General features: G+C 35.3%; 1 protein-coding gene across 2 annotated transcripts in view; it reads right to left on the bottom strand.

The window, feature by feature from the left end:
- Window positions 1-7,002: 7,002 nt before the first annotated feature.
- Window positions 7,003-12,808, bottom strand: part of MED13 (mediator complex subunit 13) — a 95,099-nt gene continuing 89,293 nt past the window's right edge. Inside the window, exons 29-30 of one of the 2 annotated variants that reach the window (XM_029211001.1) lie at window positions 11,358-11,458; window positions 7,003-11,003 (exon numbers count right to left, since the gene is read on the bottom strand). In XM_029211001.1, the coding sequence (XP_029066834.1) occupies window positions 10,871-11,003; window positions 11,358-11,458 (234 nt within the window). In that variant the 3' untranslated portion in view covers window positions 7,003-10,870. The remainder of the gene's footprint in view (window positions 11,004-11,357; window positions 11,459-12,808) is intronic. The other variant, XM_029211002.1, reaches the window with a different exon arrangement.

The following is a 12,808-nucleotide window of genomic DNA, read 5'->3' as shown; positions in this document are numbered from 1 at the left end:
CATCCATCTTGATCTGTAGAGAATAGCAAATCATATCCTACCTGAATGAGATATCTAGAGTGTAATGGTGATGAGTATTGATACTTATCTTCCTCCAAGTACCTTTCTCTTCCAATTTTTATCTCAGTGGATATTTCTAACACCCAGAGTTGCTCACGCTAGAAACCTGGAAATCATCCTAGACTCCAACCTCTCCCCCTCATATCCACTTAGTCAACAAAAGTCTTTCAAATCTACATTGTAATGTTTGCCAGTGAAATCATTTTTGTAATCATTCTATAGAACTCAGAAATCCTAGTGAAAAAAGATTTATTCATGAGCTTTTGAGTTTTAGATCGGCTTCCTCTGAGGCCTACTCCCTAACTATACTAAAACCAATTTTTACAGACTTGGCAGATCAGATGTTTACTTAAGGCAGATTCGGGAACTTCTAGAATGGTAAATAATGCTAGAAATTAGCCTTTGATTATCAAAGGAGTATCTTATCAAAGGATTATCAAGAGTATCTTATATAATTATGGCATACCTTTTTGTTATTAAATGTTTGAGGAAATAATCCCTTTTTAAGACCAATGTGGTACTGAGGCTCATTACCTTTTCTCCTCATGAAAAGATATGTTTCATCAATTCTATGATGACTTTTTTTCACATTTTAACATCTCTGAAACTGGGACATCTTACAATTACTAGGTGTTAAGCTGTACTTGACAGCATTTTTTTTTCTTAGTGGTACATAAAATGTTTTGCAATTACTGGTGTCTTAGATTTGATGAAACATGTTATATAGTTCCTATACTTTAAGTCCTGAATGAAGTGAACATTCACCTCTGACTGGCTTACTTTGCGGAGCACAGGCTCCGGACGCGCAGGCTCAGCGGCCATGGCTCACGGGCCCAGCCACTCTGCAGCATGTGGGATCTTCCCGGACCGGGGCACGAACCTGTGCCCCCTGCATCGGCAGGCGGACTCTCAACCATGACTGGCTTACTTTGATTTATTCTTTCCTACTTTAACTATTTTTCAATCAGACTAAGGGAAGAAAGAAAAAGAGAAACAAAAGAAGAGAAAAAAACAGTATCTACTGTGTTTCAGGTACTCGAGGTGCTTTTATGTAAATTATTGCCCAGTAAATGAGCTTCAACAAATTAGAAGACTTAGGTATTTAAAGGAGCACCAATGTTCTTTGGAAATAGAATCACGGAATTTCAAAAGTAAAGGGATCTCAGGAGATATCTAGCTCCAGTTTTCTCAACATGGAACTCTTTTTATAATTATCCTCAACAGTGTGTCTATTTTACAAAATTTCTTCAATTGTTTCTGCCTGTCAAGAACCTTTGGACTCTTCTTTTATACTGGCTATCTGCTTTGGCTAAACATATCATATCTACATTAATTTTTTTTTTTTTTTTTTTGTGGTACTCGGGCCTCTCACTGTTGTGGCCTCTCCCGTTGCGGAGAACAGGCTCTGGACGCGCAGGCTCAGTGGCCATGGCTCACGGGCCCAGCAGCTCTGTGGCTTGTGGGATCTTCCTGGACCGGGGCATGAACCCATGTCTCCTGCATCGGCAGGCGGACTCTCAACCACTGCGCCACCAGGGAAGCCCTACATTAATTTTATAGGTAAATTGTTGAGTACAATTGGGTCCAGCCAAGGTTCTGTAGCATAACATTAGAGACATCCCTCCAAGTTGACATAGCTCCAACAATCAAGCCTTTTTGGGTATAATTGTTCAACCAATTATGAATCATCCCAACTACTAAAACACTTCCCTGCTAAGGGATAAAGTTCACTTTCTTTAAGGTGGCACTCAAAAGACAGTTTTTTTGTGGTCCGACTCCTCTCTAGCCTAGACTTCTGCCATGTCCCACCATGGTGCCTCCATTTTAGTCAGTTTGAACTGCTTGTTTCCCAAATCCTTCATGTTATTCATGGGTCTTCTCCCCTACTGTTCTTCCTGTGTGGAATCCCTTTTATTCTCTTTATGTAGTAACCCCCAAGTATCCTTTAAGTCTCACTTCTAGTGTTCCCTTGTAAGAAATCCTTTCCTGACAAATCACCTATCTATTCATTAGACTTAAGTACCCTTCTTCAGTGCTCCCAAGCCACCCTTTGCTTCTTTCCATCGTAGTACTTCATATATTACCCTGTAATTGTTAGAATTTTTAGTCTGTCCCTCTCACCAGAAAGTAAGTACTTTGAGGGCAGGATTCATATTTATTTCTTTGTCCTTGGCACACAGTATGGCACTTACTATTGGTTTTTTAAATTAATTCAAGCATGAATTGTGAAACCTTAAATAACCTGCTGAATGTGGATTTCCGTGATCAGGTTATCAATGCGGTGAAAATAAGAGCTTGATTTCAGCTATTCCCTCTTGTATATGCACTGCATTGTCATTCATACCACTTTAGAGGGCTTATCAAACTGTTTATACAAATGTTTCTCAGTAGACTGAGGGCTTAAGGTCAAAGGTTTGTATCTCATTACTAGGGTAGATAATCAATTCGTTTATTGAATGCATAGTGCTTTATCCTGGCTTCTGAGGATCTTGTTCCTAGAGTCAAGTAAATTTGTTAGTACTTCCTAGGACATAAGTTTTTTAAACTTTAAAAACTGGGCAAGTTGTAATTTCCACTCTTTCAGAACCCTTCATTTTTACAGTGTTTCTGAATTCATATCTGCAAGTTTTTTCAGCACCCAGGATGTAATTCGTTTGGGTGTGGAGACTTGAGACTCCTTTAAATCAGTTAACTGTCTCTCAGATTTTAACTCCATCATGTTATTTTAGAGCCTGAAGACCCTTCAAGCTGATATCTTTTTAGTGGGGGTGGCTTGGGACAGAAGGGAGATAAAGCTTGAGTACTAAATACTTTACCCTTTGTATCTTTTCCATCCTAGCTCTTGCTAGAAACGTATTTGTTGTTGCCATTAAGCATCTTTTTTCTCTTGCAAGCCTTAGTTTATTCTGGATTTGACTCTTCTAGAGAACATAGGTATTATATTAATCATCCCTCACATTTGTATTTTAAAAATTTCAAAGTGTTTTTTGCAGTTTCCTTGGAGGTTCACGAAGCCGGTTAGGAAGATACGGTTACGGTTGAGTTCATGTACAAATGAGCAAATTGAGACTTCGAAGTGGTTCAATGATTTGTCTGAAGTCACAAGCAAGAAGGTGGCAAAACTAGGAGTACAAGAATCCTAATCCAGTGACGCCAAACTACTTCTACTAAATGTGAAAAAAGTTCCAAGTAATTAAAATGTTGTAACTTCATTTAAGTTATTTGCAAAACTCACACTAAAGCTAAGTTGTGTAATTTCTGGTATGTTACAAGAACTCTATATGAAAAATATTACAGTGCCTTACTACATGCTAAGTGTTGCATTGGAAGTGTATGCAAAATAGACCAAATTTCTGCCCTCATGGAGTCATTTGGTAGCAGAGGCAATCAATTATAAACTACAAAAAACACTATGAAGTCCCCATATAGTGTTACAATAAGAATATATAACAATAAGAGTATATAACAAGGGGCCCTGATCTGAGGCAAGGGTATACGTGGTAAGTAGGGGGAGGCCTTAAGGGAAGAATAACCGTGGGACTTTCAAAGAACTCAAATGCCTAGGAGGCTAGGAGAACACAGGAGAGAAAGGCCCATTCTGGGGCTTGTGGAGAAATAGGCAGAGGACAAATCATCTAAGACTTTTGGTATCTATCTTTAGAGCAAGAAGCAGCCATAAAGGGTTTTAAGCTACCAAGTAAAGAACATACTGAAAGTAGAGAGACGAAGTTAGGAGGATATTGCAGTGGTCCACCCAGATAAGGTTCTTCTACCCTAATCACCTTTATAGCATTGCATAGTGCTAATTTAGACTAAGGTCAGGCCAATAGAGACAGAAATGGACATATATGATAGTAAATACAGAAGACCAACAGTTTTTGATGACTGGTTACAAGGAAGAGTTTGTGGCTGGCACAACTGAATGGATGGTAGTGCCATTCACAGTGACAAGGAACACTATTAAGGACCGGGTGGTTTTTATGGAGGAAGATTGTTGATTTTAGTTAAAAGTAGATTTACTCAAGAAACAACAAAAGCAGAATCAAGACAAACTCAGGCATTCTGAATGCAAGCCTATAACACACTACATGACTTGGGGAATGCTGAATTGTTATCACTTAGATTTTTTTTTCTCTGTAGTAGGGAGTGGCAAAGTAAGGAAGTTTTTTAAAACATCAACCTTTTACCTTCACAAAAGGTCATTCCTGAAACAGTGCTGGTGGGTCGCTCTGAAAGAAAAAAAACACCTCAAACAATATTAAACAGAATTTCTGGTTACAGCTATAGGACCCTGAGAATAAGGGCTCTTTAGTTTTCAGTCCAGGATTGTTGTTTTCTAGCGTATACACAGGAAGATATTGGAAACTGTAGACTTAGTATCAGTATAGATGACTCAGGAATACTTTCACAACAGTTAAATTTATCTTTTACCATGAGCCGAAACCGGACTCTCTTCCTTTCTCTTTTGTTTTTGCTTATGTGAACCCTTCAAATAACCCAGTGTGCCCTTTGGACTTTTATACTCTTAACTATATGTTCTTGGGAGCATGGGGAATTGACTTACCTGAACTAGTTGTTAATAGAGCAATACACCCTGAATATCTTGTTAAGGGACTTTTATACTCTTAACTATATGTTCTTGGGGGCATGGGGAATTGACTTATCTGAACCAGTTGTTAATAGAGCAATACACCCTGAATATCTTGTTAAGCAAAGCCTGAACATTTCATTTAACATGCCTGAGAGATAACGGTTTCCATTAAATGCCCGTTTCCCTAGAAACTAACATTTCAAAGGTTATTTACTACAAATAGCTTGAATAGAGCTCAAACAGCATTTCTAACTTTATCCTGAAGTAGATGTTCTGCTCCAGACTTCTTAAAAACCTACAATGACCCTATAGCTCCAAATATTTAATAATTCTGTAGTAACAATTTTGTCTCGGGCATATTTTGATAATAAAATCATTAAACAGAAAAAAATTGTTAGAATATGTTGTAATTTTGATTTTAGAACTGTGGTAAATGTATATTTGTACCTTTAGTAATAAGCTGATATTATTTCAAGTCACCTCATCAAGTTCATTAGCAAATACATACAGGTATACCTCGGAAACATTGTGGGTTTGGTTTCAGGCCACTGCAGTAAAGCAAATATAATGAAGCAAGTCACATGAAATTTTTGGTTTCCCAGTGCATGTAAAAGTTATGTTTACAATATAGTCTGTTAAGTATGCAACAGTATTATGTCTAAAAAAGCAACGTACATACCTTAATTTAAAAACACGTTATTGCTAAAAAATGCTATCATCTAAGCCTATAGTACCAGTAACATCAAAGATCATTGACCATCATAAGAAATATAATAATAAAGTTAAAAATATTGTGAGAATTACCAAAATGTGACACCGAGACACAAAGTGAGAAAATGTTGCTAGAAAAATGGCACTGATAGACTTAACGCAGGGTGCCACAAACCTTCAATTTGTAAAAAACCCATTATCTGCCAAGTACAATAAAGCGAAGTGCAGTAAAATGAGATATGCTTGTACTTATGTAAATAATGTGCTACTAATATCAAGAGGCCAAGGTCACTTGCATGTGCAATATATTCCTTGTAGAACATTTCAAAATGTTCACCATATTCCATGATTTTACCTCTCAATCTGTAGTTCTTAATTCATATGGAGAACTTGGCAGAAGTTCTGCAAGAAAAGATTCCCAGGGATTCACTACCATCTTGAGCTTTCAAGTCTTAGATTTTGCCATGATGTACCACAGTGGGTCACAACGTAAAAAGTGTATTTGCCTAAGGTAGGGAACATGTCTGTCTCTAAGCAGCTTGAATTCTTAACAAATATTGAAGAAAAAATATCAGTAAGCCACTCAAAATAGGATTTTTCAGAGACTGGTTTTCAATACTTAAAACTACAAACAGTAAAGAAAGGGTGTATGTAGTTGGGCAACAAGTGAGCACCCCTCCCCCCCAAAAGCTTGATTTGCAGGTCTTTTTATTTATTTTAAATTATTTATTTATTTATTTGGCTGCACTGGGTCTTAGTTGCTGTACATGGGATCTATTTTTTTTAGTTGCAGCATGCAGGATCTAGTTCCCTGACCAGGGATCGAACCCGGGTCCCCTGCATTGGGAGCATGGAGTCTTAACCACTGGACCACCATGGAAGTCCCTGCAGTTATTTTAGTTATACATAAAGTTAAACTGTTTTAAAAGTTAGAAAAAAAATCAGAGGTAATATAAACCATAAGACAAAAAAATTTAAAATAAAAGTTCCAACAACATACAGGATTCTTTCTTTTTACTTCCGCTGTCAGAAACGATTTTAAAATGACCACAACAATTCTGGGATCTGTCCTTACTCAGCTTAAGTTTGGACAAAAATATTTTAAACAGCAGCTTATAAAAAATGCGCAGAGCTATTTTCAGTGGGTTGTTCATATGTGATCAACACTTTTCTGGGAGTTCCCTGGCAGTCCAGTGGTTAGGACTCTGTGCTTTCACTGCCAAAAGCCCAGGTTCAATCCCTGGTCCAGGAACTAAGATCCCCCAAGCTGTGCGGCACAGCCAAAAAAAAAACCCACGTTTCTTATGTTTCAAAAACATCTGTGTGATTTAAAAAATAGGACACAATTAAGCTTTAAATATTTGAAGGTAACTTGTTTAGACTAGAAAACTGATATCAAACCGATCAGCCTAAAAGGAATTAATACGTAGGTACATATACAATTTTCCTGTATATTATACACCGAGGTATGATTAAAATCTTTAAAAAAATAAAATACTTCAGACGAAGAAATTGAAACTCCATTAGTCAGTTTTTAGGTTGCCCCTTTTCATTTATAAGTGACATAAAAATACTACTTTTTACACAAATTTAAGACAAATATTTTCAACAGAATGAGACACCACAATGAAGGCTTCATGAATAATTTATTCCATTTGAAGTTTTTTTTTTGTTTTTGTTTTTTTTAAAAAGTATAAACGTTTTCATTTCCTCAATCACAATTTGTACAACTCAGTGTTATGGCATTCGGCAGCAATAGTGTTTGTTCCTTCTTTTTTTGTTGCGTTAAAGAAAAAAAAAAAGCAATTGGACCATATTAAATCTCACTGCTAAACAACTTTAAAACGCCCCTTCATAAAGTGACCAAGCTATTTTGAGAGAGTTGATGCGGACATGTCCAGTAATGACATTACAATTTGTAGTTTAAACTCAGTAACTTTAAGGTCCACAAATCCAGTTTACTTTGAAAACTAAAGCTATTTTAAAACTTCATGAATACATCAACCTGAGGAGTATTTTAGGTCCCAAATCCAGTTTTTAAACTAATACTCCACAAAAAAGAAAACATATATATAAAAATTTAAACACAGTTCTGGGCCCATTAAAACACCAAGAAAAAGTCAAGATTTCTAGCAGATTTTTTTGAGGGGTGGGGGGAAACAAACAAAAAAAAATGTATGTCAAAAACATTTTTCCTTAATTTAGACAAACTAAACTCTTAAGAGGAAACCCAGACCAAAACATCACTCATGCAACATTAAATGTATTAACAGACTGATATGCGATGCCATAGTGGATGAATAGCAAATTATATGATGCAACAGCATTTAAAAACTTCCTTTTAATGTATTCAATTTGAACATTTTAAATAATGCAACATAGTACTTTGATATTACAGTATTAACATAGTGCTTGATTAAAGATCTGAAAATCTTTGTAGTAACACATTAAGTTAAAAAATTACCTCAGAAGGTAAATATGAAGACGAAAGGAGAATATTTGAATACAGTAATCTGTGCCATACTGACAATTGAGTACGAATACAGCTGAGGATAGTTGACTAAGTAGTAAGAGCTTAATTTTAGTGGTTTAAGAAAAGTTAGAAAGATTTAAAAATTACAGCTACTTTAAAATTTAAGGATTACATATAAGTACACTTGGTGGCCTTCTGGCCAAACAATAAGGTGTACAGAAATTTATTCATACAGTGTTAATTCACAGTCCTGATAACTGAATGGCTTGCATAAGAAAGGTATGGCTAGATGTTTCTCACTGGCTGGAAGCAGACATTATATAACTAATCTTTTAAAATGCCAAAATATTCAACTCCCACCCTGCTTTGTAATGGATAACTGCACAAAAAACAGACATTAGCACTGTAACAAAGAAGTCAAGGTGTTGGTGATCAACTGGTATAAAGTATATTACTTTGCTTACCTATTTAAACAAAACAAAACTACCCATACTTGTCTGTGACAGTACATTAGTAGTCAGATCCATCATCCTGCATGAAAGGCTTAATTTATTTTTTTTTCCTGAACCAAATCTCCTGACCTTTTCTAATGGCTATTTAATAATTTTCTATTTGAGTGTGAATTTATATATGAAGGGCAGAAAAAAAATCTTATCAGTAAATCCTGTATATTTGGGAACTATTCCCTGATTCCCAGATAAAAAGGGTTATAATGGGTTCCTTCCTTATGGCTCCATATAAAAGAAACTATCAGGGAATAATTTTTTAAAAATCTGTTTTCAAACTGAGGTGTGGTTACTATAGGCTAGTGATTTAAACAATTGAGAATACAGCTTTTATTTGTAAGAGTCACTATTGAGTTAATAAAATATATAAAAAAGGATACTGTTTTAATAGAAATTCCAAATAAGCATCTTTTCCCTCAAATCTCAGACAAGTTTTTTTTTAAAGTACAGAACAAAATATGCCAACATAATCTGTAGTGTGTTAGCATAATTTAAGAACAAATGCAGAGATGTGATCTTTAAATTTTAACTTCAAAATATGCTGACCATTGGGATTGCATTATAATTTTGAAGAAATGATCAAAAACCTCTGTTACCAATTGTTTTTTTCTATAGGAAAAACAAGACTTGCTAATGTTTCAATATACACAATTTGAAGAAATTATATTGTTCATAAGAAAGTGATATTTAAGCTAAGCATATAGTATTTACAAAACAAGTTTCAGTTAAAAAAAAAGCCAACCAAAAAACAACAAAACATACCAAATTACAGTTTTGTAAATACAATCAATTTTGTCCTTGTAGAGAATTAGTGAACATACAAATTCAAAATTTAGCTAGACTGCTTCCAAGAAAGACAGGTAGACTTGGCGACTGTGAATTCAAGTCAGCGACACAGGTAGGAGGCTAACTTAGACTCTCTTGTGAGCAGCACTGTAGAAAGGATTTTTTAAGGGGATAAAGTCTGCATAGAAGCAGTTATCTTGGCATGTGCAAACAAGAAGAGGGAAAGCTGTATTGAAGGAAGGGGTGAATTAAAGTCCCTAAAATTCAAGTCCCTTCTTTAGGGAGGTGAGAACCTCCTTGGCATATGCCCTGCCTTAATCTGAGCTGTGTTACAGAAAAGTACAGACTCTGGTGTTTGGGACTGCCATCTCCAAACCAAGAAAATTAAATAAATAAAAAGGCAAAAGGAAACAGGTTAAGTTTAGAAAATGGTTCTTTAACTAGTGGAATAGTCTGAATACCAGAATTCACTGAGGATCTATTTACACCACAGTTTGATTGCACTCACACATCCATACATATGCATACTCTCACACACATTCCCAATCTTTAATTAAAAAAAAAAAAGTCAATCAAGAGTGACTGCTCTTAAAATAATTTGTAAAATGCCTAGAGCTGGGCTAAATTTCAACCTTATAGCAGATCCTGAAGATAATTTTCATAAGTAATAATATTCCCATGCCTAGATGTGCCACTGTTAAAACAACAACAAAAAATGTAAGCATGTAACATTAAACACCAAAATTAGTTTAAGCATTCAGTAGCAAATGTTTTTCTTGTAAAACTAAGTTTCTTTCACTGGAAATGGCCTGAAATATTAGTCATAGCCCTAAACCATAGTACAAAATATAACTGAAGAATTCTCATTTTATTCTAAGTTAAACCACCTAACAATATCACTTGTATATTGCCATCATGTTATTCTGTAAAGGTGTGACTGATATATAAAATGTTGTAAGACCTGGTACCTTTTCAATTTATAAACACAGTGAACTTCATTACTGTACATGTACTCTGCAACTACAGCTTAGCTGTAAATCCTCCACACACAATGGTATGGACATTATTCCCCCTCTATCCCCATTAAACTGTACATCAAGACAATACAAATTTACTGTCCCACCCACCCCCTTACAAAAAAATAATACTCTAAAAGCAACCCTACTGCAACTTTTTAATTAAGACGATTACATATATTTTAGACCAATTGCTTTAAAGCAAGAAGGCAGTATAAACCTTCTAGGAAAATTTTTATAAAAGAGGTTAAGAAATATAAGACAATTTATACATTTAAAAACTTACAATAAATAAGAGATGCAGGCATTTTGAATACTAGATACTATAATCCAATACAAGAACATCTTGATGTTCTGAAGCCATATGTTGAAATTCATTGTTCCTCATGTTTCCTTCTCCATGCTTTTAATATTCATTTAACATGACTGGGTACTATGGCTCATTACTTTTCACAAATACTGTGACTGGAAAAAAAAGGTTAATTTTGCTACGAAAATGTTATAATACGCTTTGTATGATCAGTCATCATCCTAAAGAGTTCAGTATAGTCAATGAAAAATAACAGGGTTATCGCCCATACCCCCAAGTCAAAACAATATTTGTTGAAGTAATAAGAATTAGACCCCATCACAAATGACTTTCACTGAGAAGATAATTGTAACTTAATCTTGCAGCGAAATATCTTTTTCCCTTGTTCTTTTCTTGCACAGTTCCATCAAATGAAGATCACAGCATATTCATGATAAAGTTATATAACTGATTCAGCACCACAAAATGAATTGGGAGACATGAGCGTCTGTCCTGGATTGCAGGGTCACAGGTTAGCCAGGAGAGTGCATTGTACTGTTCCAAAACAAACCTGAAAAGCAAGTAAACTATATAAGTCACGTATTTACTTGCACTTTAAATTCTGGAAGCAATTTCCAATGATGGCATCTAAGATTCAAAGTCAATTTAAAGAAAAAGGTGGAAGGTATGAAATAGAGAGTCTTGAGGAGACTAAAGAAAACTGATTTTCATTAAAATTGTTCTCAAAAGTAGATTACACGTGTTAGAAAGAAAAGCACTCACTCTGAATGATATATAATTCATCTAGCAATCCAAGGGTGCATAACTGTAAACTACCGCCAAAAATGAGAAAAATACATAAGGATCAACATTGTATTCTTGCAAAGTTGTTATGGAGAACTCTTAATGGTAAAAAGAGCTGTACCTGAGGACATCTGAAGTCTGATTTGAGTCAAGTGGGTGGGAGTGTTTACTGTGAAGCAGCTCGTCAGATTGCACTGAAGGCACGTGGAGGTGCAAAGAGGCCTAAAAAATAACAGGTAATCAGTCAGCCAAATGGAAAAGATCTGTTGGTTTTACCTTATTCTCGCAAGGTCTCTTCCTTGATGAAATACATTTTAGATCTATGTAATGAATGGGAGCCACTATAAACATGTTTGATCTTCTTCTTCAATTCATTACATAAGTAATTTTTAAGTGCGTACTTAAAACTTTTTCAGCTTTATTACTTTTGAGACCGCATAATAATCCTGAAAAAAGGATCTCTAATTATTTGCTAAGTGTAACCTGCCTAGATATGTAAAGTAAATGTTTAAGAAAGCACAAAATTGATAAACCTGAGTACAGTCTCTAGGTTACATAGACTATGCAAATTAACCTAGGTCTAGCAATGAAAAAAGTAATAGAAGTAAGCATATGCAAATATTTTACTTATAAAGTGATAAATCTTAAGCAGAGCTACCTCTGGTGGAATTGTGAGCACAGATGCATTCTTTTGCCCACTCAATTTTACAATGGAGGCTTAATAACAACTGGCACACCCATTTAGGTATGGCAATGAAGAATGAAAGAAAGGAATGTGGTACTCATTTCACATTTCAGTTCCACGACCAGGGATCAAACCCGAGCCCCCTGCAGTGGAAGTGCACAGTCCTAACCACTGGACCACCAGGGAAGTCCCTGTAGAAATTCTTGACAGGTCTCATTCTGTATACTACTGTAAAAGGTACTATTTTATATTTAGGTGTTCTCTCCTCTACAATTGTAATATACGTATAAAATCTTGTTGTATATTCAGAAATATAACCAAAAATATGTTTCAACTGCCCATAAACTCTTGATTTGAGTTATAAGCAAACGTCTCTCATGTGGCAGATCACTACAAATAAATGAATGTACTTAGTACCAGTGCTCTAATTTCAATGATAAAAAGATTTTTTAATCATCTAGGTAACAACCTATTTTTTTCCCAAGCCAAGAGAAACATACCAGATGGTTTTATTTGCCTATGGTATAGAAATAAAATGGGATGTATGAAAACAAAAGGTGAACAAAATTATGGTAAGTTATGCCTTATGTGATAATTCAGACCAGAAGTCCTAATCTTGTTACACTGTATCTGAGGGTGAATGCCCACTTTACACTATCCTCTCTGCAAATATTGAGTAGAAAAGAAACTGGATAGTCCCTTGGACTTTTTGTGAAGTGGTGTTTCTTAAAAATATGTTCTGTGAAACACTATTAATAGGTGGTACCCTTTTCCTGTGTATTAAAGTAAGTTTGGTAAATGGCAGGTAAACAATGTTATTTGCTGCTGTTTTTCAGAGCTTTTAATGTGTATTCTAACAACAAAAGGGGGGTGGGGGCAGAAAGCAC

The sequence above is a fragment of the Monodon monoceros genome, unplaced genomic scaffold, assembly GCF_005190385.1.
Source record: "Monodon monoceros isolate NGI ecotype Baffin Bay Population unplaced genomic scaffold, NGI_Narwhal_1 Super_Scaffold_9, whole genome shotgun sequence".
Classification (NCBI taxonomy): domain Eukaryota; kingdom Metazoa; phylum Chordata; class Mammalia; order Artiodactyla; family Monodontidae; genus Monodon; species Monodon monoceros.
Note: the sequence above shows the minus strand (reverse complement) of the source record. Positions and strands in the feature narration are given on the sequence as shown.